Genomic DNA, 25058 nt, shown 5'->3' with positions numbered 1-25058 from the left:
TTTTTCTCCCCTATTTTTAAAAACATAGTAAATAGCCTACCTTTTAAGGTTTACTGGTACTTGAACCATTTATTAAGGTTTACTTGAACCATTTATTCAAGAAGTTTGTCCCATTGCGTTCGGGGAAAATTCCTATTGTCTCCCTACTCTTCTGTAATGTATTCATCTCTTCTAAGGCAATTCAAGTTATTGACAGAAAAATCAAATTATTTTAGCTATTCTGCTGTTGCTTTACCTATTTGGAAGATAAATTCTTCAATTAAAATTAAAGATTGACTAAGCCCTAGATGATAAGCCTGCATCCCTCCTGTCCAAAGGTGATTTAGCTATTCTTAGTTGGTAGCTCTTACAGGTGGGGTTTAAAGGTCCATGCAATGAAAGGGTCAAGTTTAAGACTTCTCTAACCCTCTGCTCTCCATCTCTGTTAATGGCCTTTCTGGGGTTAGAGATCTGTTTAATGATCAATAGAGGTTTCTATTCCTACCACTGAGCCTTTCATAAAGTAGCATAACCAAGTCAATGTTTAACTGAATTCTTTGGGTCTGAAATGACAAAGTGGGAGTTGGAGGGAAGTCTCCATGGAAACCAACCTCCCAGGAAGTGGCCAGAAGGGTTAGTGTGTGGTGAAGTAGACCTACAAAGATGTCAGGAGGGAAACAACTGCTTTGGAAAACAGGGCTAAACATCTGAAATACCTTGATTAAAACGACCTACACGCCACTTCCCTCATGGTTTTCTTTTGACTGTCTTTAAGGTAAAATGGGCCTGAGCCACTCTAAGGCTCACCCTAGAGTGATCAAAGTAGCACCTTTGCAAAACAAAGAGGAAGAGACACCCTGGGCTGGTCCTGCGGACTTTGCATTCACTCAGAACCTGGAAGAAAAGAGTACATATTCGCTGGCCAGACTGCAGGACCGGAGTCAAGCTTTGGAAGGGCAGTTGCCCCCTCTACGAGAGACCTGGTTTGGAAGATATTCTGCAGGTAAACATGAAGCCCAGCGTGAGATTTGTGTATTTGTGAGATTTGAGAGCTATTGATGGGTTTACCTGTCTAACCCCATAATCTCAGAAAGTTTCTCAATTACTGAAACATAAGGGAACATCTTTTGATGGGAGATTGAATGTTTGTCAATTGTTAAGTATTCTGGGTACGTTAGAATGGGTGTGTAAACTGCATAAAGAGTTTTTCACCATTCCATCTGAGAAGAAAAAAATCCTTTTGTTTCAGTTTAGTTTATAGTGCTTTCAATGTTTATACCTACCTTTGCCAGACAATTAAAATTATTTAGATAAAGGTGTGATACCTTGTGACCATCATGTGTTTCCATCAGATTCTAAATTTAAATCATCCTCTCCAGTAGTGTTTAATGCCTCCGACTTTGTTATTTTGAAAGCAGCACTGTAGGAGTTCACTCTAATGTGAATTTGGAAACCGCCCCAAACAAAATTGATTTATTGCAGTACAGATGAGTGGATGAGTCACCCTGTCCCCAACTCCATATTCTCATGGTCATCTGCAGAACTAAGAAAAAATTTTCCCATTAAAATAGGAATCTCTAGGCCTGAAGTGGCTGTAAATTATCCTGGGATATTTTACTAGACTTCTAACTTGGGAAGAGAAGTGTACATGAATAATGTAAACATACTAGTACATACATTTATATGTAATTTTCTTTTTTCTTCACATTCTAGATCAATAACACATTATCAAGCTCCCATTATTGGTCAACTTGGCCAGAAAGCCTTGTATCTATTTTGGTACCTAGGAGATCCTACTGAGAATGACTTTCAGTGCTACTTTCTGTATCTGACAACCTTTGATTGGTTCCCTATGACTTAGGTTTTTATGTTCTTCAACTTCCTAAGGTCATGAATGGGAATTTTCCTCTTAATTTTATTGAATAATTCCCTTTTTAAAAACAATCTAAACCCTTTATCCGGTTTTAAGATTTTGGTATCTGAATGGGAAAAGCTGATTCTAATGGATTAGAGTCACAACTGGGAAATGTTCTTATTTTTGAAATAGCAAAATCACATTAAAAATAAATAACTAGGGAATGGTGAGCATTTTGACCACTATTTTCAAGGGGCCATATTCAAACCGCAGCGCCACCAAATACCAAATAGTATGACTTGAGCAATTTACTTCCTCTGTTTTCTTTAATTATAAATCAGGGATACTAGTAAAAATAACTACCTGACACTGCCTATGCCATTTCAGGAGAATCAAATTAAATAAGGGGGTGATATCACTCAAATCATAGTATACAATTACAGAAGAGTCAGGTTACTGAAGAAAATTTTGCTGAAAATATTTAGATTTTTGAATCCCACATGTTTTTAGTTGCCTTTGCTATTGTTTCTGTCTTGCTCACTATGCTGGCATCTCTTAAAAGAAAATAAGGACAGAGCAAAGTTCTTAAGGTGGTCATTGAAGTGTCTTTTTAAAAAATATATTTTATTGATTTTTTACAGAGAGGAAGGGAGAGGGAGAGAGAGTTAGAAACATCGATGAGAGAGAAACATCAATCAGCTGCCTCCTGCACACCCCCTACTGGGGATGTGCCTACAACCAAGTTATATGCCCTTGACTGGAATAGAAACTGGGACCCTTGAGTCCACAGGCCAACGCTCTATCCACTGAGCCAAACCGGTTAAGGCTCATTGAAGTGTCTTAAGGATAGAAATACATAATTATCCAGGAATTTTTCCATTTAAAATGCAACATGGAGCTGTAGGACAGTCTACACAAGAATCTAGAAATCAGAATGCTTCCAGCCTGTTGAGAGGAAAGGACAAGAACTTCATTCATGCAGTGTTGGTCATGGTAGTAGTTCTAAGGGCTCAGGAAAATCAAGCTAAAAAATCCAATTCACAATGGAGCTCTTGAGCCTCTGTTTCCTAACAAGGTTGTTTTATCAATAAATAATATTGACATGCTGCATTACAGAATTAACTGTGGGAATGTCTTTCCTTAGGGGGACTATTTAATTAGGAACATACAATGCTTAGCGTTGCATACTCCTATTAAACACTTATGCTCCATTTTCTTATCACCTCTCTACCTAATATCTATCTATCTATCTATCTATCTATCTATCTATCTATCTATCTATCATCTATCTATCTACATAGTTCATCTAAAAAGAGAATTTATTTTTTAAAGCTATATTTTACCCTGATTTTCTATATTATTTGGGGGTGTTTTAATAGAATTAAAATAAATCCATACATTTCTATTTTTCATGCCAAATTCTGTGTTTGAATAACATTTGTCATCAATACATTTTTTAAAAAATATGTTTTTATTGATTTTTAGAGAGAGAGGAAGGGAGAGGGAGAGGGAGTGAGAAACATTGATGAGAGAGAAATATCATCAATAGGTTGCCTCCTGCATGCCCCCCCCCACCCCCTACTGGGGATTGAGCCTGCAACCTCGGGCATGTGCCCTGATCCAGAATTGAACTGTCAACCTCTTGGTTCCTGGGTGGACGGACACTCAACTGCTGAGCCATACTGGCTGGGTTGTCATCAATACGTTTGGGGAGGAAATGAGAAAAACAGAAATTAAATTCTGCTTCTAGACTAATATTTTTGCTCTCATGTAGGGTTCCTGCTTTATATGTTTCATCTCCACATTCAACCCATAGGTTAGACATATATTTTTTAAAAGGTACAAAATTGTGTTAACAAAGCCTAAAAACTAATTGTTAAACTCATTTAATAGTAAATTGTTTCTAATGTGTCTTTTCTTGCTTCTCCCCCAATCCTTCAAGTGCCCAGGGCCATGTATTTTGACATCCCACTGGAACAGGGAGAAACAAGTATTATTAAAAGGCATCCACCCCGAAGACTTCAAGTAAGATAAATTTAAAAAGCTTCATAGGAATTTAAAGGTCACATCCCTTTTTAACTATAATCGTAAAAGAGGGATAGTAAAAGGACCAAGCAAATGAGAATGACAATAATGTTAAAGAGAATGTTATCAGTGCAAAGACCATCTTTCTTTAGGTTTTCTTTTGTAATGATTTCACTTTTAAAACCACTACCAAAAGAAGAAAGTATAGTACCAAAGACATAGCCATGATGAGGCTCAAAGGACCTGAAACTTGCATTGATTAGTTGAATGACTATGGGGAAATCACTTGTAATAGACAATAATAACAATAACAATAGCTACTACTATTTAATTTTCACCTACTACAAGTCAGAGACACCCCAGACAACTTGATCTATGTCACCCATTTAATCCTCATACCCCTCTATGAGAAAGGAAGTATTATCTTTGCTTTTTACATGTAGTTCAGAGAGTTAACAAAGACAACAGAGACCACATATCAATCAGGTCTTCAAAGCTCGTTTTCTTAACTGGGCAGAGATGATCTCTACAGCCCTGCTGTCCCTACCCTTTTATTGTTTTAAGTGTCAACTGGTTGTTGAAATTGAGAACATTAGATTTCAAGGCAGCAAAGCAAGTTTTAAATGCACTCACCTTAATAAATATTTAATGAATTTTGTCTAGAGAACTGTAAAGTCTCAGAACTCTCATCGTAGAAGGGGAAAGAGATATGAGTGGATCTTTGAAAATAAGCACCAGCTGAAAGCAGGGCTGGGGTGGGGTTGGGGGAGAAGGGGTTGTCTCAGTGAGCAGGATCTATCTCTGACATTTGAAAAGAATCAGAGCCAAATCCCACCTGCTACACAATTCACCCAGATAACTAGACCAATCCCAGGTGTATTTGAGCTCGTTTTTAGGCATTATTTCTGTTTCAGTTGGTTTTTATTTACCTGTTTTCTCCAAAAACTCACAATCATTATTTGATGTGTTTATATCTTTTGGTCACACACACACACAAAAGCATATTTTCCCAAACTATTAAAAGCCTTAAAATATTGTTTAATGAAAAGTAACCAGTGAAAAGTAAGTGTGTAGCAGTCTGTAGTTCACAAAGTACTTTTCATACCTAGCAATCCTAAATAAGCTAAAAGAGTACATCAATCCATCAAGCTCAAAAAGAGAACTCTGGTATTTCAAAGACTACATCCCCACATCCTAACCAAACCACCTTAAAAAGAAAAATCAGACAAATGAATTATTTGAGTGCAAAGACCATGTCTTATTCAGTCTTATATCTTCAGTCACTAACACTTAATATATACCCCATAATATTTTGTGAATGAATGAACAGATCAATGAATAATAAAGAGACCCATTGTCCCTGGTGGGGAAAAAAAATCAAAGTGCACTCCCTACTGGAGACCTGTAGCATCACTAAATTGGACTAAATTAGTCAATTGGACTAAATTGTAAGTCCAATTGACTAACCAAAATAACAAATGTGATGAATGATAAGGATAGAGGAGTGTTTTATTGAACCCAAGAGTTGGGAGGCACCTGGACTTCAGAGAATTGTGCCTTGGAACCTGAAGGTAGAACTTTATGTGTCTCCCCTAAGCTATTCTCTATGCACTTGCTTTATTCCCTCCCTGCAAATCAACTTTCTCAGCTCCTTTGGTGATATGTGACCATTAATTTGCATCTTATAGTTCCAGTCAAACAGTGTGGCCTGGCCCTCTTGGCGCCAGTTCCAAATTCCTGAGAGAAAAAAAATCTTATTGGCTCAGCTCTGCTCATGATTCCAGGTTTGGTCCAAAGATCTATGACCAGGGGGTATGCCATGCAGTGGAAATGTAGATCCTAAAGGTAGCTCCCTGAGAAGAGGGAAATCACTGGGAACTTGGCAGATATCGGAAAAATATAAACTATAATTATCTTTCACAAATGAGGCTCAGCACATTTTCCACTACAAATGGGTTTTTGAGAGAATAATAAATGCTAGGTTCCCATGACATGCTAATTAATAGCCTAATCTCTGCCAGAGAAAATTCTAAAAGTATTTTTTTTAATTATTAAACCAAGTTGAATTGCACCTTAAATAATTTGACTTGCATATTTGGCACTCTCTACTTCCTGAACATCTACTCCTCAAACAAAGAGCAGGTCATGAACTCAGGTTCTCTCTAACGTGGAGTTGCTTAGATCTGATAACTTCTTCCAGGGAACTCTAAAGCAAATGTGCCTGCCCCAGGCTGACTATCACTGTCCCTTCTGGCCTGATTCACCTTCTCATCCAGCTATCTCAGGTCTAGCCTAAGATGGAGATGTCCCCCTCAACCCCCAACCCCACTATATAGTGTTTCCTCAGGTAATCTCAAATGACTCCCTCATCTCCAAAGATTTGCTCAAATCTCACCTTCCCTGGGAGGCTTATCCTGACAATCCATTGACAATTGCAACCCTCACCCTAGCACTCCTGATTGCTCTGGCCCTTCACTATCTCCCCCTGTTCCCCAGAACACTTATTTTCATCCAACACAAGCAGTAACTTAACTATTATGTTCAATGTGTGTTTTCTTCAGTGCCTCTTCATCCTCCCCCAACCCCAATGCTAGAATATAATCTTCACAGAAGCAGGGATCTCTGTCTGTTGTCTTCAATAATGTATGCAAGTATCTAAAACTGCATATAAGCATAACTATTGGATGCAAGACACTGAGAGGGGGGTGAGGGCATGTACTGGGGGGTAGGGGAGGCTGGGGGAAGGTCAGTTGGGAGGGGAAAAAGGAGACATATGTACTACTATGTGTAATACTTTAAACAATAAAAAGGTAAAAAAAATAAAACAGTACATGGCAGGTAGTAGGTGAGCAATAAGTATGTGTTGAATAAATGTTGAATGAATGAATGGAGAGGAGAGAAAGATGAGCATAAAGACTGGTGATGAGAGATATGGAGGATGATTCTGACCTGGGTGGTCTTGTTATGCTGTTTTTGGTATTAGACAATTTGTCACAAACTTTTTCTTTACCTTTTTTAGTCCTTTGCCAATTTTCTATTACCTTTTTCTTTGTGATTCATAAGAATTCTTTATGAGACCTGGTCCTTTTTTAATTATCTGTGTTGCAAATATCTTCTTTTCATCTATGGTTTGCTTTTTCATTTGGCATGCGCGCATGCATGGGTGTATGTACACATAGATTTCCAGTTTTAATGTCAAATTTCTCAATCTTAACCTTTATGTTTTGTATTTCTTATATTTTGACTAATTATTCTCTTTCCCAAGTTCATAAAGATATTTTGTATTTCTAAAATTTATACTATTTAACTTTTCACACTTAGCTCTTAATCCATCTGAAATTCATTTGTGTGCAGGTGTGAAGTTGAAATCTAATTTTACTTTTTCCCCATTTGATTAATCTATTGTCCCAGCACTCTTTATGGAATCATTCATTCTTTGACCATTGATTTGAAATGTTACTTCTGTCATATATCCAATATCCAGAGCTTCAGGAGTCTGTTTCTGGACTCTCTCCTCTATTGCACTGGTCTACCTGGTATCTCCACAGGAATTCCACAGCCGTAACAATTAACTTAAAACCGAGTTTTTATATCCAATAAGGAAAGTCCCCTCACTTTATTCTTCTTCAGAATTATCTTTGCTATCCATAGTCCTCTGCTCTTCCATGTGTAGTTTGGATCTTCTTGGCAAGTTTCACAAAAAATATTATCAGCATTAATAGATTAACTTGGGGAAGATTAACCAAGTTTACAATATTGAGTCTTTTAAACCATGAACATGGCATAAATTTCCATTTACTTATATTTTCTTTTAGATGTTTCAATAATATTTCATAATTTTTCCACAGAGGTCTTGTGTAATTTTTTAATTTTGGTACATCTCTCAGCTTACATTTTGATGCAGATTTTTTTTCACCAGGAAAAGGGGTGAAAAAGCCATTGAGTTGAAACTGTGAGCCTGGCTCTAGTTTCCCATCTTGTATGGAGCACTCTTAGGTCCCATTTAACCTATAGAAATAACTCACAGCCATCAGGAATCCTAAATGCCTTATTAATCTGCTTCCCCCAAGTTTTCTGTTCTGTTTTCTATTCCAAGGAGATATATATTTTGTATTAAAGGCTGACCATATCTTTTTGGTTTCCTGCTTTATTTTTTCATTGCTATATGTTTGGAGCAACGAATGTTATTAAAATGTGAGCTCCTTGCAATGCCTTGACCAGAAATTCCCCCTTGGCCTTATGATTTCTTCCTCCAAGGCCGTCTTGGACATCTTGACCTTTGTCCCAGAGCCTTAGAGGACACATTCTTCAGTCACGGTGCCAATTTTATTCTTTCTTCAAGTTGTTCCTGCACACCTTTCTCCTACTAGTAAATAGAAGCTCAGGTTAGTGTTTGTCACCACTAACAGATTGAATCTCCTGTCTCTTAGTGACACTTCCACTGGTTACCCTGACAATTTGTTTTATTTGAGAAGCCAAATAATCCAGAAATCTTTAGACAAATAATCTTTTTTTTTTAAATGTCATTCTAACAATTCTCCAAATAATTCCTTCAGTCGTGTTCTCTCTGAAGATGATGAAGTGAGGCATCCCATTTCCCAGGGAGGGAAAAAGAACTTAATATGAAGCCAGAATTCCAAGGCCATTTCACTTAACTACTTTGTTTAGAGAAGCCAATTTTCCAACAATTTTTTTCTGCAGTGCTTCCCAGGTCAAGTAAAAAGATTTAACAGAGGGATCCTGTTAGTTGCTGCCATCTAGTGTCCTTCATGGAGAAATAGTGTGAGCCCTTAGGTTCTTTTCAATGGCCAGGAAGAAAGTAATTGCCTACGGAGAGTACTTGAAGACACCTGCTACGTAACCCTTCTCAGAACTGCAGATTCAATATCAGAACTGCAGGTACATCAATCAGACTCCTTGGTATTTACCCCAAATGAATCGAAATCTCATGTCCATACAAAAGCTTACACACAGATGCTTATAGCAGCTTTATTCATAATTGCCAAAACTTGGAAGCAACCAAGATGTCCTTCAATAGGTGAAAGGGTACATAAATTGTGATATATCCAGAAAATGGAATATTATTCAGCATTAAAAGGAAATTTACCTATCAAGCCATGAAAAGAATTGGGGGAAATATAAATGCCTATTACTAAGTGAAAGAAACCAATCTTAAAAGATTGCATAGTGTGTGATTCCAACTTTATGACATTCTGGGAAATGTAAAACTATAGAGATAGTCATAAAAATACTAGTGGTCATCACGAGTTAGGGGGGAAGATGGATGAGTAAATAGACAGAGGATTTAGAGGGTAATATAACCACTCTATATGGTACTTCAATGGTAGGTACATGCCATTATACATTTGTCCAAACCCATTAGAATGTACAACACCAAGAGTGAACCTTACTGTAAACTAAAGACTTTGGGTGATAATGATATGTCACTGTAGGTTTATCAGTTGTGATAAATGTTCCATTCTGGTGCAGGCTGTTGGTAACGGAGAGGTTGTGTGCAGAAGGTATATGAGAGTTCTACTTTCTGCTCAATTTTGCTGTGAACTTAAATAAGCTCTAAAAAATTAAAGTTTATTAATTAAACATACACACAAATATATATACTATATAAATTTTTTTGCCAGAACTAGCCCAGACCTGTTGAATCTTAATCCCTAATGAATTGCTCAGGACTTTTTTTCTTTTAATTCCCCGGGTTTCTAGTGATAAATCAGGTTTAGGAACATGTAGTGAAGGAAAAAAGCATGAAGTTTGGAACTGGACAGACCTGAGTTTGAATCCTGGAGTTGCCACTTACTAGCTATGCAACTTTAGACATGTCACTAACCTCTCTAAAATGGGGAACCATCATCATCATCCACAGGGTTCCCGTGACAATTGAATGAGATGACATATTGGGACCCTGAGCATGATGGACAATAGCGGCTGCAAAGGCATTTGGGCCTAATCACCAGAAAGAACTGAATCCTGAACCATGCCAGGGGATAGCATAAACACTTCCTGTTCTTTCCTCACCCCCAACCTCCCTAGTTATTGCTGATTCTCCCTCTCATTTGCCTGGATATCCCTTGACCCTTGGTCTCCATCCCCCTTCCTTTTCGACTCCGTTCCCCTCAGGGTTCTAACTTGACCAGCTGCTGCTTCCTCTGCCAGCAGGTCCCATTTGTCCTGCATCTTTATGTTCAGCAGAGAAGAGAGACAAACCTCTCTCGTACTAGTATTGACCAACCCTCATTATCTCCTTGCTAAGTCACTATGTTAAAAACAAACAAAAAACTACTTCCTCACATTAGGCTGCTTTAGCAGAAAGAAGTGCTGGCTGCCCTCCTAAGAACAGCCCAGAAATGGTCCCATAGGGAAGTAGCAGGAGGCACATGTCACTCTCCCACTGTGAGTGCTGGATGCTCAGCATCCATTTCCTGTGGTCTCACTCTCTCTTTTCACCCTTGAAAGCTACACTGGCTTCCAGGACTATGCCTTGATAATACAATGAAAAATAATTTCAAATGAAAAATAATTTCAAAAGATGTTAGGATTTGCCTTTCATGTTGGACTAAGGGAGTAGTGCTCACATTGTTTGCTGCAGCACATGGCGTCCTGGTTTCCTCCTGCTTCCTGAGCCATCACTTCTGTCTCCTTGGCCATTTCATCTTCACACACTAGCCTCTTTGTGTTGGACTCCTTGGCGCTGCTCTTCTCATTCTTGATTCACCCATGACTATGGCTTCAGTTTTGCTTTACCCAGCACAGACCTGTCCTCTGAGCTCCTTGCCTGTATACCTAATCTACTCAACATCTACACTGATATGCCTCAAAGGCTTCTCAAACGCAACCTGCTCTAAACCGAATTTGTATTTTCCTGCTATATTCCACCTAAACCTAGTCCTCTAGAATTCCCCATCTCAGTGACCGATAACACTATCTGTACCTTGTATCTGAATATCATCTGGACACTTCACTCTCCCTCACCAGCCATCATCAATCCTGTTTGGTCAGTTTTAAATATTTGTAGAGTCCATCAGTGTCCTTCCACGAGCCACAGCCCCCTCACTACTCTCTTTAGTTTGGTTTCCACACTGCAGCTACAGTGATCATTTTTTAAAAACAAATGTAGTAATCATGTCACTACTTTGCTTAAAATGTGTCAATGACTGCCCATAGTCTTAGGAAAACCAACATCTGATACTACCGCATTAGGCCCGGCGTAAGCTGACCCCTGGCTCCCTTTCCAGCCTCATTTGAGCTGCTCCTCCTCTCACTCTGAACTGCAGCCAACTGACTTCTTGCAATTCCTTCAATAGCTCATGCACTCTCCTAACCTTAGTCCCCTTAATACTTCCAACCTTCCAACTTCTGCTGAAAAATTACTTCTTCAGCAAACTTTCGTGGCCTGCCTCCTTACCCTTCTCCCTCTTGTATTATTTTTCTAGGGCTACAATCATGACGTATAAAAAATCGTGTGGCTTAAAATAACAGAAATGTACTATGTCACAGTTCTGGAAGCTAAAAGTGTGAAATCAAGGTGTTGGCAGGGTAGTTTCTTCGGAGGGCTGGGAGGGAGAATCTGTTCCATGCCTTTCTCTTAGCTTCTGGGGATTTGCTGGCAGTCTTTGGCATTCCTTTTCTTGTGAAACATCACTCCAATGTCGACCTTTATCTTCACATGGTGCTCTTCCAAATTACCTCTTTTTATGAGGACACCAACATATTGAATTAAAGGTCCAGCCTACTCCAGTATAACCTCATATTAACTAATTTTATCTGCAAGGACCCTATTACCCAATAAAGTCACATTCTGAGGTACTAGGGGTTAGAACTTCAACATATACATTTGGGAGAAGGAACACAATTCAAGTCATAATACCACCCATTTCTGAGGTGGAGTCCGCCAGGTATAATATATTGTCAGTCCTGCCCTGCAGACTTTTTCCACAAGTACTGATTCATTTGTAATTCTTAATCAAATAATCACACAAGCAAAAGTATATTTGCTCCTCCTCCCCCATGGACTGTAAGCTCCATGAGGGACCATGCCCATTTTTGTTGACCACTGTACCCCCATGCCTGGCATATGGCAATTGTTGAATTCACTGAGTGAAGCAATGAACTCCTTGGCCCTCCAGGTCCTTGACTGCATGTCAATGTGAACAGGGCAGCCTTTATGTCCCTGCCTACTCAATCACCTCCCAGTGCTCTAGCTTCTGGAACAGTCAGTCATCTGAGGCAAGTAGGACTGGAGGCAGCTCTACTGGTTCATCAATTGTTGCCCAATTAGTGACCCCTTGAAACTCCAGCATCACTTTCCCTGTAAAGCCAAACCCCCGCTAGGAAAAGCCATGTCTAAGATTTGTTAGCACATTGAACTTTCATGTCACGTGTGCCTCATAAGCACCACTGATTACTACTGGGAGGATAAGGGAGCTTCTCTGAAGATGTTAAAAATACATCACTTCCCCAAGAACCAGAAGAGTTCAGCTGGGTGGTTAATGGATGAAGAAAATAACTTCTTGGTGCTTCTTTCATCTCTAATACTCTAAGATCCTCATTGTTCGATAACTTTAGACATGGTCCCTCAATGCAGCTAGAAAAGGATTCTTAGTCTTTTAACTCTCTGACCACTATTGAGATCAACAAGTCACTGACAACAGTGCAATAGAACCCAGAGAGGTCAAAAGGCCTTTTGCACAGATACCACTGTAATCCCATTGAAATTGCCTTTTCTGTGTGCGCTCAAGAGTAAGTGCTGCTTTTGCAAAGTGTTAAGATAGTTTAATGCCTGGCTTTTATGTTTCATCATCTCATGGCTCGAGGAATGCTGAATGCTCTAAATGTTGGGCTTCTAGAAGCTTGAACCCATCGACCTGCCACAAATAATTACTTCTGAAAGGATCTTGAGCCAGCGAGAAGCCAGGATGACTCGCAAAGCAAAGGTAAACTGCAGTGGTACTGGGAGGGGGTGGGTGTAACTGGGGGGTGGGTGGTCCTTTTCATGTGCTCCCTGCACAGAGGACTTCAAAGCAAATCACACTCTTACGTTATTCAGTTAGAAGTTGACAAAGCCCTCCATCTTCTCCCAGGCCTGCCTCCTGCTGGCAACTGCTCTTGCCTCTCAGATGAACCCGGGGCCCTTCTCCGCTTCCTGGTGGAACAGGGAGAAGAAGAAGAGACAGAAATTGTACTTGGAAATTGGTGATTCTAGAAGTGTTCAAATATGTGGGAAAGTCCAGCATAACTCTTCCCTTTCATTTCTTCCGCTCAGCTAAAACTTTTTCTTTGTTCTCAGTTTTCAGGATAAATCATACTACAGTGCACCAAAAAGTCATCCTGGAAAGGGCTTACTGTAGAGTTCTTTCTTTTTACAAACTTGTCATACTCTGCTGAGAAAACTCCCCTCGTGCATAAATGTAAAATGTGAGGTAGAAGCAGATTTTTAACACTTTCTACTCCGGATTCATTTTGAAACCAGCTAGATACTGCTGTGTGCTGGCTCACTTGGTAGAAGATGTCCAGGTAGTTTTGGATCCTCAAGGCCATGTTTGTGATGCTGATAGCACCTCAGGAGATGGCCTCTCCCTGAGGCTCACATCAGTGAACACAGTCATTGTCCACAGGCCACCATAAACTATCACTGAACGAATCTGGTGGTAAATGAGTGTGTATTCACCCCTGATTGCCCTCAATGACTGTCTGCACTGTCCCACTGGAGTTTATGGGAAGAGCACCAAAGTCACAAATAATCAACTTCAAGTCCTCCCTAAACTGCAATATACCAGGGCTTATATTGGTATATAGGGGAACACTCTGTATAAATAGGTTCTAATTTCATAGCCAGACAAGTAGTCAGTGGTAGAAGAGACAGGGAGAAAGAGAGAGAGGCTGGTCTCATCAAACCAGAACACATTTCTGGGGAGATAGTAATGAGCATCTATTGATAGGGGAAGTGATATCTTGTCAAAATGAGATGTGAAAAGATATGTCCATTCAAGGTCTGAAACACTCCACAGGAACCTTGAAGAACTACATTGCATACATTGCAAACTGCCACTCCATTCACTGGTAGCTACACGAAGGACTTACCGGGGAACTGCAGTGGTCCGTCTTTGATATCACAAGAGATCTCTGTGGATTACGATTTCAGATTTATCTTGTTCTGTTCCAAAAAGGATTTCAAGTTTAGATTGCAGAGTCAGTAACTACTTATCTCACACTAATGAAGGTGTCATCTTTTGTAGCAGGAATTGGAAAAGAAGACGCAAATTCCAATGTATACTTCTGGGAAAAGACAATATTTACATAAGATGCAAATGCTAGAAATAAACCGGAAAAGACAAGAGGTAAATATGAGAAGAATATCACATTTACCAAATTCACTGAGCATGATAACTGCCCTGGCACATAGATGTAGTTAAGTGTTCATCTCCAGTCTTTTTAAATCTAGTCATTAGATCCAAAGGTTCAACTACTGAAGTTGGGAAGAACCAGCAATATTCCTTCTCCTACCAACTAAGTCTTTCCTCTGTTTACAGGATGTAGCTGTGTCTCAAGTCTCTCTTTTTAAACTCTTGCTTCTATGACATTCTGGCTGCAACATAAAAAAATGGGGTTAGATCATTTTTCTTGGTTTAGTAAAAGAAAAAAGGGGATGGATGGTGGGGTTTGGTGGGTGGTCTTTATTTTGATATTGAAGCATCTCTGCAATGTATGCCATAGAGTGATCTTACAAGAAAGACCTCTTGTTACAAAGCCATGTACAGTATGGCTCCTCTAATTGTCATATTCCAAACTTCTCACTCTAGTGAATAAGCCTAAAACCACTGTCTGCTGCTATTCCAAATATATCAAGTAGCCTTCGGAGAAAGGCTTTAACAGAAGTCCTCACCTTTTTGAGACTGTGGATATACTCTCCCTTCTCCTAACAACAAACTTGTGCATAAAGAAAAACTCTGTACCTTCTAATAGGAAAAAGAGTGTCCTATTCTGATTAGGAGACCACAGATGCCCACAGATGATTACACAACTGGCAAAGTGGCTGACCCATGGACCTATTCTGGTGAAAATAGCTGAGGGTAAAGATGGGGGGTGGGAGGACTTGAACCATTTATAACTGATCATTTTCAGGCCCAAGTGGAGTTGAAGAAAAGTCTTCACAGGGAGGCGAGGATTAATAAGGAGAAACCGAGGGACAACACAGCCAAGAAAATCCTTGACAGCATCCCCAGAGATGATGATGGTGACTTTCTAACCGTGTTGCCTGATGAAACCTTAAACCCAAGTCCAGGTGAGTCATGAAATTTTTTTCAGTAAAATAAAGCATTTCAAGTGTTTCAATCATCACCAAATAAACTTTCAGGGGTAAGGGTAGGGAACTTGTTAGGGTAGGAGGTCAGTAAATAGTCTTAGGTCCCTGCTGATATTTACTTCCTGGAATAGTGGGTAGGTTATCATGTAATTTGGATGGCCCGGAAGAAAAGGCAGAAGTTTAAGCACTGTAATAAGATGCTTCTTTCTTTATAGAGGTTTACTGTACTTTGTATGCATGATTGGCGATCCTCGCTCCATCCCTAGGAGGGAAAAAGGCCAAAGAGCCTCACCTTGTGGTGAAAGAGAATAAAGCACATGGAGGAAATATTAAATGGGAAATTGGTATCAGCCTGTTTGGTGCCATAAGCAGACACTCTCACTCCCGGCCCACTCTTCCCCCACAGCACACTCGGAATATCTAAAACTGAACCCAGGCCTGCTCCTGCTGCATCCATGCATTCAGTGAGGCCTCCGTGCCCTGGGGCCTTCTGTTCCCTCTTCTTGCAACTGGTCAGTCGCCAAGTCCTGTTGAGGTCACCTAGCGCTGAAGTCTCCCTTCTTTCTCCCATTCCCCATGTCACCTTTAGGCCATTGTGTCATACCAGGGCTATTGCTACAGCCTCCTGACTATACTCCTCACTCAGGTCTCACCCTCCCACATCAGCCCTCCATATCAGTGGTTCTCAGTGTGGTCCCCAGACCTCCAGAACCAGCCTCACCTGGGAACTTGTTAGGACCTCAGCCAGAGTGACTGAATCAGAAACTGCAGGGGTGGGCCCAGCAATCTGGGTTTAACACCCTCTACCGAGGTGATTCGATGCCCGTAAAGTTTAAGAACCACAGGTCTATTGTCCACAGACCAGCAGGGTCTGCATACCTGGGAGTTTATTAGGAATGTGGAATTTCAGACCCCACCCCAGACCTACTGAATCAGGCCCCACATTTTGTCAAGATTCCAAAGTGATTCCCCTGCACAATAATGTTCTAGAAGTACTGCCCTCAAGAGTGGAGTAACCTTATACAATGCAAATCTGACCAATTCACTGTCTTGCTAAAAAAAATCCTTCAGTGAATCTCCATTAGCCTGAGGACAAAGTCTAACTCCCTCCCTGGCTTCATCTCCTGCCATTCTCATACCCAGCCCCACACCGCAGTTAGGCCAGATTGCTCATAGCCTCAGATTGCTTTGTGATTTCCAACAGATATCTGCATACATAAGCTCTGCGCCAAGTTGCCCCACCAATTAGAGCCATAAAGTTTGCCCTGTCTGTATTGCCCCAGGGCGAGCCCACCATTGCAAATGTACAATACTGTCTACACTCTCAGATTGCCCTGCTGTGGGCCAAATCCCCACCTCAGCAAGACTGACCACTGAGAGCTCTAGGGAGATACTGGCCACACCTCTGGTGGTCTTGGGCTTCTAAGAGCAAAATAGGCAGCCGAAAGAGATCCTGCTCCTGCTCAGAGGAACAAGATGCTTAATCAATACGTTAATGAAATAAGAACAGGCTGAATAATTGAAAATCTACTTGAGGCATCTATGTAACCTATACTCCTGAGTCCCAGAATAAAATATGCTGTGTAGTCATGTGGAAAAACAACTTTCACAATTAAAAAAAATATTGGCAAAACAAACCAAGAAAAGTGCCTCAGCTACAGTTAGACATGTAGACTCATTGCTTGAGATCAGGCCAAGAAAAACCAACACAGGTGTAGGCTTTGGGAGATGCTCCAGATTTGGAGGGGCTCAGGGGAGACTGTGACACATGGTGACGGGGTTTTCCTGCTTTCCTCGTGCTTTTCCGAGCTGCTTCATCTTGCTCTGGCAAAGGTTTATTGAGTGCTTACTATAAGCCAGGCACTGTGGTCTGCCCTTAAATGCATTATTGCATTTAATCCTCACATAACCTATAAGGTAGGAGTTACTATTAGGCCCCATGTAACGGAGCCAATATTCAAGGCCAAGTCCTTCTGACTCCCAAGGGTGCTCTCTCACCCACCCCCTTGTACAGCCTCATTGGAGCTCTGTCCAGGACAACCATGGGAAAGTCTGCAAATATAGAGGTTGTGACTCCTCAACCTTATCTTTCAAGAGAAGGCTGCCCTCTGCAAAGCCTATAGATTTCACCACGGCAGTAGGCATATGCTGGATCAATGATTCCTTTTTACTTATTCCCAAATAGCATCTTTGATTTCTTTTCCTGTCTTCTAAAAGCAATTCCCTTTGCTTTCTCCTAGAAGTGGAATGTAGCCAAGATCATAGACTTCCAAGAGGATCCTGCTAGTTAGATTCTGGTAGTTAAGATTCCTCTGTACCCATCTCCTCTGACTTTATGCTATATTTATCTATTCCGTTCCCTCTTTTGAAATTGAAGTGAGAGTTCAAGTCTCTTCTTTTTTCTCCCTGCAGCTTCTTTAAAATTAAATTGCCCACACTTTAAACATATTTTATAATAAATTATATATACTGTATATGTATATATATATAAAATGATACATAACTTACACAAAGTGAACATCATTTTTGGAGCTTAAAATTCTATGAGTTTTAAGATGTTTATGTTGCTCTTGCCCTTTCCAGAAGCCATAATATAGTGGGTAGAAAAAGCCATGGACTCGAAACCAAGGTCTTTCATTTGAGCCCCACCAGGATATTTATTACCTGTAATAAAGGGGAGCAGGGACCTTTTCTAGCTCCTAAAACAGTGCCTGATACATAGTATCTCTCAATAAATATTAGCTATATGTTTGTCTACATGAGATTATTCTATAGACAGAGAGATTACAGCTAAATTATAGTCATTTAACCTCTGCAAACCTCAATTTCCACATCTGTAAAATGGGAATATAAAGCATGTCATCAAGTAGGTTTTATGTAAAAAATAATATAAATCTGTATAAAAGCACATATAAAATGTAAAGTGTCATGTAAATGTACGGGGATATGGACAAAATTGAAGAAAGATGGAACTGATATCTTATAGTGAAAATAACTATATACCTCAGAGAAGTGGCATCCTAAATACATCATTTGTCACCTTCACAATTCTGGTCTTATCGGGACACCTGTGCTATTATTTACTTAGTATTTTTCTTTAAGCTTTCTTCTAAGAACAAGGGCAACTTTCCTACATAACCACAATACAATTATTACACTTACAAATGTTAACATTGATACCTACTATTTTCTAATGTTTGGTCCGTATCTAAATATCCATGGTTAGCCCCATAATGCCCTTTATGGCTACTTTTTGTTTCCCTGTTTGTGCTTTCTTTTTATTTTTATTTATTTATTTTTTAAAGAGAAACATCAATCAGCTGCCTCCTGCACACCCCTACTGGGGATGTGCCCACAACCAAGGTACATGCCCTTGACCGGAATCGAACCTGGGACCCTTGAGTCCACAGGCCGACGCTCTATCCACTGAGCCAAACCGGTCAGGGCTGTGCATACATTGCATTTTATTTTCTGTTTCTCAGTCTCCTTTTTTGCTTGTTTGTTTGTTGTTTTGTTTTATTGGTTTTTTGTTGGTTTTTTTTAGAGAGAGAGGATGGGGGCAGGGAGGAGAGAGAGAGAGAGAGAGAGAGAGAGAGAGAGAGAGAGAGAGAGAAACATTGATTTGCTGACCACTTGTTTTTGCATTCATTGGTTGACTCTTGTATGTGCCCTAACCGGGGATCAAACCCGTTACCTTGACATATCAGGGCGATGCTCTAACCAACTGAGGTATCTGGTCAGGGCTTCTTGGTCTCCTTGATTTTCTTCTTTTTTCTTTTCTCCTTCCTGCCCTTGTTCTTAGGAGATTTGTGGTTATGTATGCTGTGGGGGAAGTGACTCTACAACTAATTCTCAAATGGTTCAACTGAAAAGTACATATGTGGTGACAAAATGTTGTTGGTGAGTTGGAGTATACAGGTATATATACAGGTGTACTATTCTTGTGCCTTACAGAAAATTTGAATCCTGTATATGTATATATATATTTTAAAATACCAAACAGATTATTCTGTGTTCATACAAAAACAGACACTTAAACAAATACACCATTGTCAGGGGGAAAATTGATTAAACGAACTTTTAACTTTTTGTAGGAAATTCGCAGAATGCAGGATTTTTAGAACATCACTCAAGGAATGACTATGGTCCCCGGAAAATTGGCAAGATGGAAACATGGCTCCGTGAACAAGAGGCCCGGGGACAGCTGCTGTGGGACAGCTCTAGCTCTGACTCTGATGAGTTGGGGAAAGTCACGAAGAAACCACGAGCCCTGGTGAGGACCAGGACAGAGAGAATCCCACCTTTTGACGAGTTTTTTGATCGAGAATAAGAATGCTATTCACTAACCTAGATTCTCAGTGCATTGAAGGCTTACTTTCCTATAAAAACTCTTCAAGTTAGTATATTAATTATTCTGAGGGAACCATTTCACTTGCTTTTTATTTAAAGTCTTATGATGAACAGATGTGGCATAGTTTGTTAATGATGCTGCATAACCAACTGCCTAATACGTAGGGGCATAAACAACAGGCACTTATTGTTTCACTCTTCTGTGGGTTGCTGGGCTCAGTTGCGTGGTTCTTCTGCTGGTCTCTTTTGAAGTCTTTCATGAAGTTGAAGTCAGCCAGCAGCAAGGGCTTGACCAGGACACTGAGACAGCTGGACCTCACTCCCTCTCCATACAGCCTCAGAGCCTCTTCACCTGGTTTCTCCAAGTGGTCTCTCCAGCCAGGTAGTGAATGGGGAGCCCAGGGCTCCATAAAACAAATGTTCCAAGAGGAGGAAGCAGAAGCTGCCAGTCCTCTAAAGAGTAATCATGGAACTGGCTCTGCATCACTCCTACATTCTGTTTGTTGAAGCAAATCATTGTCCAGATCACAATCAATGAAAAAGGGCATGAATTCCAAACTGTGGCCCATTGGGGTCCATTTTTGAGACTTGCCCCAAATTATAGCTTATAAAACAAAGAGATGAGAAAGTAGATTTGATACAAATAAAAATGAGTTTTTAAAGATGCTACATTAGAGACTAAGCTCCCTAAGTCACAGTCTTGTGAGTTAGCAGTTTATGATCTCATAACTGAAAGGTTACAGGAAACAGGTGGAATAATGTCTAGTGTGAAAGGCTGTCGTGAATTAAAGCTCAAAGTTAAATGAAGAACTCTTAAGAATATGAGGTAGATCTTAGACTTCCTTAAAACTAAAAGGAATGGTAGAAATATTCAATACAAAAGTTACTCCATTTATAAAAATTAGATTTTTAGGTAGCTTTAAGAGTTTCTTTGGTGTAAAATTAGGCTCTACTTTTAGCATACTCTAAAAGTACTTTTATGCCATCCAGAAGCTTCTAAGATATTAGTAAAACTTAAAGCAAAATAAAAACACCCTTTTAAGCCTTATTTAGGAGACCCCCCCCCCTTCAAAAAAAATAGAGAGAATTACCCCTGAATTTGATGTTCAGTGCATTTATGTCAGTCACAAAGAACCGAAAAAGAAAGACTGCTGTGTCAGGGGATAAACAATCATGTTTCCTTCAGGGACAAAAGGCCTCTAGGTCACCCCTAGGTATTGTTACTCCCAATTCTTTGCAAGAAGTATTCTTACTTTTTCTGTGGTATGTAAAAAGCATATTTCCTACAAAGGAATACATAATGGTCTGACCAGTCAGCCTTCTTGAAAAAGTGAAATCCTTGAGAGAAAAAAATGAGTCCAACCTATTCATAATGAATATTATGGTTTATCTGGAAGGTTTACAACAAAGCGGGGTGGTCAGCTCCCAGTGTGGAAGATAGCAGAGATTAAGTATATCTTCATCATGGTGGTCTGAGACTTGAAATTGGAATGACACCACCTTCTAGAAATCACTGGATTGTGAGCTCCATGAGGGCATGGACCATGTCTCCTCCGGGTGGCATCCCCACATCCTAGCACAACATCTGGCACTAATTATTAAATGTTTGTTGAATTCATTAGCTTATGTGTTGAGCTAACTAGTTAATTAGAGAGGCACTTGTTTCCCTCCAGCTGTGCAGTTGCTCCCGCTCATTTCCATCATTTCCCACGAGTCTGAAATGTACAAGGCTGGTTATACAGTAAAGAAAGAAAAATTTCTTCAAAAGCTCATGAAATGTATACATCTAAATGGATGGCATGAATTAGACATTGCCTTGGGATACAGAAGCTAGACACATATGTACCATAGTGAGGATGCCATAGCTCAAAAATTTTTTCAAAACTCTATCAGAGTGTGTTAGCTGCAAAAGAAAATCAATCATAATGGTGAAAACTATAAGTTTCAGCCCAGAGGCAACGTTGTCAATCTTCTTCAACTGAAAATCTCCCCAGCTTTGGAAAGGAAAATGGCTTGTCAATGGCCAAATGCATGCTTCTCTTGTGAAAATAATATTTTCCTTCTAGCTCTGAATTTTTCAAAAGAAAATCTTTTTTGGCACACTTTTGGAAATGTATTTTTCTCAATTGTTTTTTTCTTTTTTCAGGCAGACAGCCATTTGTCTTTGTCTATTTTGATGATAATTCTGTTACCATACCTGCATTTAACTAACGAGGACTCTTGTAGGAGTCATCTGTGAAATGGTCTTATAAACAGATAATATTTTCTGCTTGCACCAAGCCTTTAAACACAGAAAACAAAACACCACTTCCTTTCTTACCAGGAAAGTATGCAATCATCAAGTCATAATTAATATCAAATATTTCCTGCCTCAAACGAACAACAAAAGCCCATTTCCACATATTGCTGCAAAACCTCACTTATTTAGAATACTTATAGGGAGGGCTTTGTTGAAAGTGTATTAATGGGTAGATTGGGGAAGGTCAGACCATTAAAAATCTGAATTACATCTCATTTAAAAAAATACTATTTTTATTTCAGCACAGAGTAAACAAAACACTTTTGAAAAAAAGTCAATAGTTGAGATTTACTTTTTTAAATATGTCTATTAATTTTGAGAGAGGAAGGGAGAGAGAGAGAGAGAGAGAGAGAGAGAGAGAGAGAGAGAGAGAGATCTATGTAAAAGAGAAACATCTGTTGGTTGACTCCCCCACACACCCCTATCAGGGATTGAACCCACAACCTGGGCATGTGCCCTGACCAGGAATCAACAGGCAACCTTTGGGTGCACGGGACAATGCTCAACCAACTTAGCCAGACTGGCCAGGGCTGAAGTTTATTTTTAAATGTATACTTCAAAATAAGTCTGCAACTCATTTGTTCATTCATTTAATCATGCATTAAACAAAAAGATTTAAGTATCTACGACATGCCAAGCACTGTTCCAGATGCTGAAAATACAGCAATAAACAAGACAAAGTCCCTACACCAATAGGTTACATTCCAGTGGGGAGACCATGAGCAGAGTCGAATACATGATACAATTTCAGATAATATCAAACATGATGAAGAAAAATAAAGCGGGTGAGAGGACAGGCACGGGTGGTGTGGACTGTTTCAGGCAGGATGCTTAGGGAGGGACTCTCTGAGGGAGAGACTTGAATGAAGGGAGGGTGTGAACCACAAGAAGACGCATGGAAAATGTTTTCCAGGCATCGGAAAAGCAAGCACAAAGGCCCTAAGGTGAGATGAGCTGGTAATATTCAAGGGCCAACAAGAAGGCCCGGATGGCAAAGTGAGGAAAGGGAAAACGGACAGGGAGGACGTACATCAGAACGATCATCAGGACCCAAACGGTGAGGAGCCCGGAGGACCACAGTACAAAGAGAGGTGGTAAGTGTAACAGAATTTCAAAGACAGAAGAGGCCGATCCTAGTCTAGACTGACATCTTCAATTTGATCATGAACAGAGGCAAACAGACCCACTGAAGTCACATGGCCATAGCTGACTGACCTAGACCTGACTCTTGACCTAACTGAGCCAGTCAGAGAAGGCCTCAGTCTCTGCTGGTGGCAGGAACCGCTGTAGGAACATTCAGGAGCGATGGATAGTACTGTTCTGCCTGTAGGCCAGAGATGCAAGAACACTGCCCTGCAGTAACAGAGAAGTAGAGATCAGGGACCCATTGAGGCCCCCAGCATATTTGTTCCTCGCTCCCCAACCCTAAAACCCTCCTGCCCTTCATTCTGATACTATATCCTTATAGTAAATTCCACCTTCTGCTTGGGCCAGCTCCAACTGATTTCTGTTTCTTAAAACCAAAGAATCTCAACCAATAGCTATTTGAAGAACACCACCCCCTTACCTTCTGGTGTAAAACTAAAGGCTGTGTGCACTGGAACTGGCAAGAGGTCCAGCTCCCAAGAAAAATTGTGAGATCTCTCCCCAAATCTGTGCTTAGTGATGCCACGTCAGCTATGGTGGGAGTATTTACACCACAAAAATTGGCAAATGTGACAAACCAGGACTTGTTTTCGGAGAGCTGGATGTTAAACACGTGGCAGCACACCTGTCTAGAGGTAAACACCAATGGGTTCTAGAGTCACAGTTCACATCCCAGCTCCGCTGCTTCCTGTCTTAGGTAAATTATTTATCCTTTCTGGCCACAGTTTCCTCATTGTTAAATAGAGATAATCAGTATCTACCTTACAGAGACAATGAAATAAAGATCATACAGGTAGAGCGCTGAGAACAGTGCCGACACATAATAACTGCTCAATACATGTTAGTTAACTAGCAGTATTATTCCTGTTGAAATTAAAAATAAAATAAGAATATTTTTTGTGGTTCTAGAAGTCTGATTTGTTCAACAAGACATGAAACAAAAGCCAGAAGTACATAACTATAAAGATGTAAAAACAAATTCATCATGATTCACAGATCATGTGATTGTAGGCTAGACCACCCAACAAACCAACGGGAAAACAACTTGGAATTAATAATGAAATTATATAGGTATCTGAATAAAAGAGATATATTTTTTAAATCAATAGCTTTTGAAAACCATTTCTCAGAATTTATCCAAAGAGAATAAACATACTTGAAGGTAAATTGTGATATGCTATAGAAATGCACTTTGAACCTAGCGAAAAAGAGGAAAAAGGTGAACAAAAGAGAAGAAGCAAAAACTAAATCCAAATACCAAAGTGGCAAATTTAGCCCATGATTTAATTGCAGAGATGGTCAGATTAAATAAAAGAGCAAGAACCAAATCTATGCTATCTACAAGAAGCAAACTTTAAATATAATGACACAAGCAGGTTAAAAGTAAAAAGATGAACAAGGTATGCCATGTCAACACTAATCAAAAGTAAGCTGGAGTGTCCATATTACTATTCAATGAAGCAGGCTTCAGAGCATATAAGAGGCATCATTATAGAGAGGAAGAGGGAGGGGAGAATGAGTGAAAGGTAAAGAGATTGCAAAGTAGAGATCAGTAGTACCAAATAGTCCTAGGGATGTAAAGTATAGCTCAGGGAATCTTATATAATAAAGCCTAATATGCTAACTGTCCAGTCATCTGTTCAACCAATCAAAGCGTAATATGCTAATGATATAAGGCCGCTCAACCGCTCACTATGATGTGCACTGACCACAAGGGGGCAGACATTCGACCGGTCAGCCAGTCACTATAACATGCACTGACCACCAGGGGACAGATGCTCCAATCAGTAGATTAGCTTGCTGCTGGGGTTTGGCCAATCGGGACTGAGCAAGATGGACCGAACACATCCTGGAGCCCTACCATGGTTCCTCCCCAGCTGGCCAAACTCCCACATCCCTTCCCAGCCTTGATCGTGCACCTGTGGGGTCCCTCAGCCTGGCCTGTGGCCTCTCATAATCCAGGACTCTTCAGAGGATGTTGGAAAGCCGGTTTTGGCCTGATCCCACAGGTCAGGCCAAGGGATCCTTCTGGTTCATGAATTCGTGCACCGGACCTCTAGTATAGTCAATAACTCTGTACGGGTTGG

General features: G+C 40.1%; 1 protein-coding gene across 2 annotated transcripts; it reads left to right on the top strand.

Annotated features, from left to right (window-relative positions):
• The first annotated feature begins 603 nt into the window (after positions 1-603).
• Positions 604-22055, top strand: CCDC198 (coiled-coil domain containing 198). Of its 2 annotated transcripts, none has more exons than XM_079768505.1 (6): positions 604-982; positions 3777-3859; positions 12721-12807; positions 14113-14211; positions 14996-15155; positions 19271-22055. In XM_079768505.1, exons 1-6 carry the CDS (start codon positions 760-762, stop codon positions 19504-19506), a joined length of 888 nt encoding a protein of 295 aa, XP_079624631.1. In that variant the 5' UTR covers positions 604-759; the 3' UTR covers positions 19507-22055. The 2 variants fall into 2 exon arrangements, with proteins under 2 accessions (XP_079624631.1, XP_079624630.1); XM_079768504.1 differs by having other exon boundaries at positions 14110-14211; positions 19271-22054.
• The last annotated feature ends 3003 nt before the right edge of the window (positions 22056-25058 follow it).

The sequence above is a fragment of the Cnephaeus nilssonii genome (assembly GCF_951640355.1).
Source record: "Cnephaeus nilssonii genome assembly, chromosome: 4".
Classification (NCBI taxonomy): domain Eukaryota; kingdom Metazoa; phylum Chordata; class Mammalia; order Chiroptera; family Vespertilionidae; genus Cnephaeus; species Cnephaeus nilssonii.
The sequence above is the reverse complement of the archived record's forward strand: the minus strand, read 5'-3'. Positions and strand labels throughout refer to the sequence as shown.

Coding starts and splice junctions, on each gene's coding strand:
- CCDC198 (XM_079768504.1), top strand. CDS start 760: ATGGGCCTGAGCCACTCTAAGGCTCACCCTAGAGTGATCAAAGTAGCA. Junction 3,860..12,720: donor ATCCACCCCGAAGACTTCAA/GTAAGATAAATT, acceptor TTGGGCTTCTAG/AAGCTTGAACCCATCGACCT. Junction 14,212..14,995: donor TAAACCGGAAAAGACAAGAG/GTAAATATGAGA, acceptor GATCATTTTCAG/GCCCAAGTGGAGTTGAAGAA.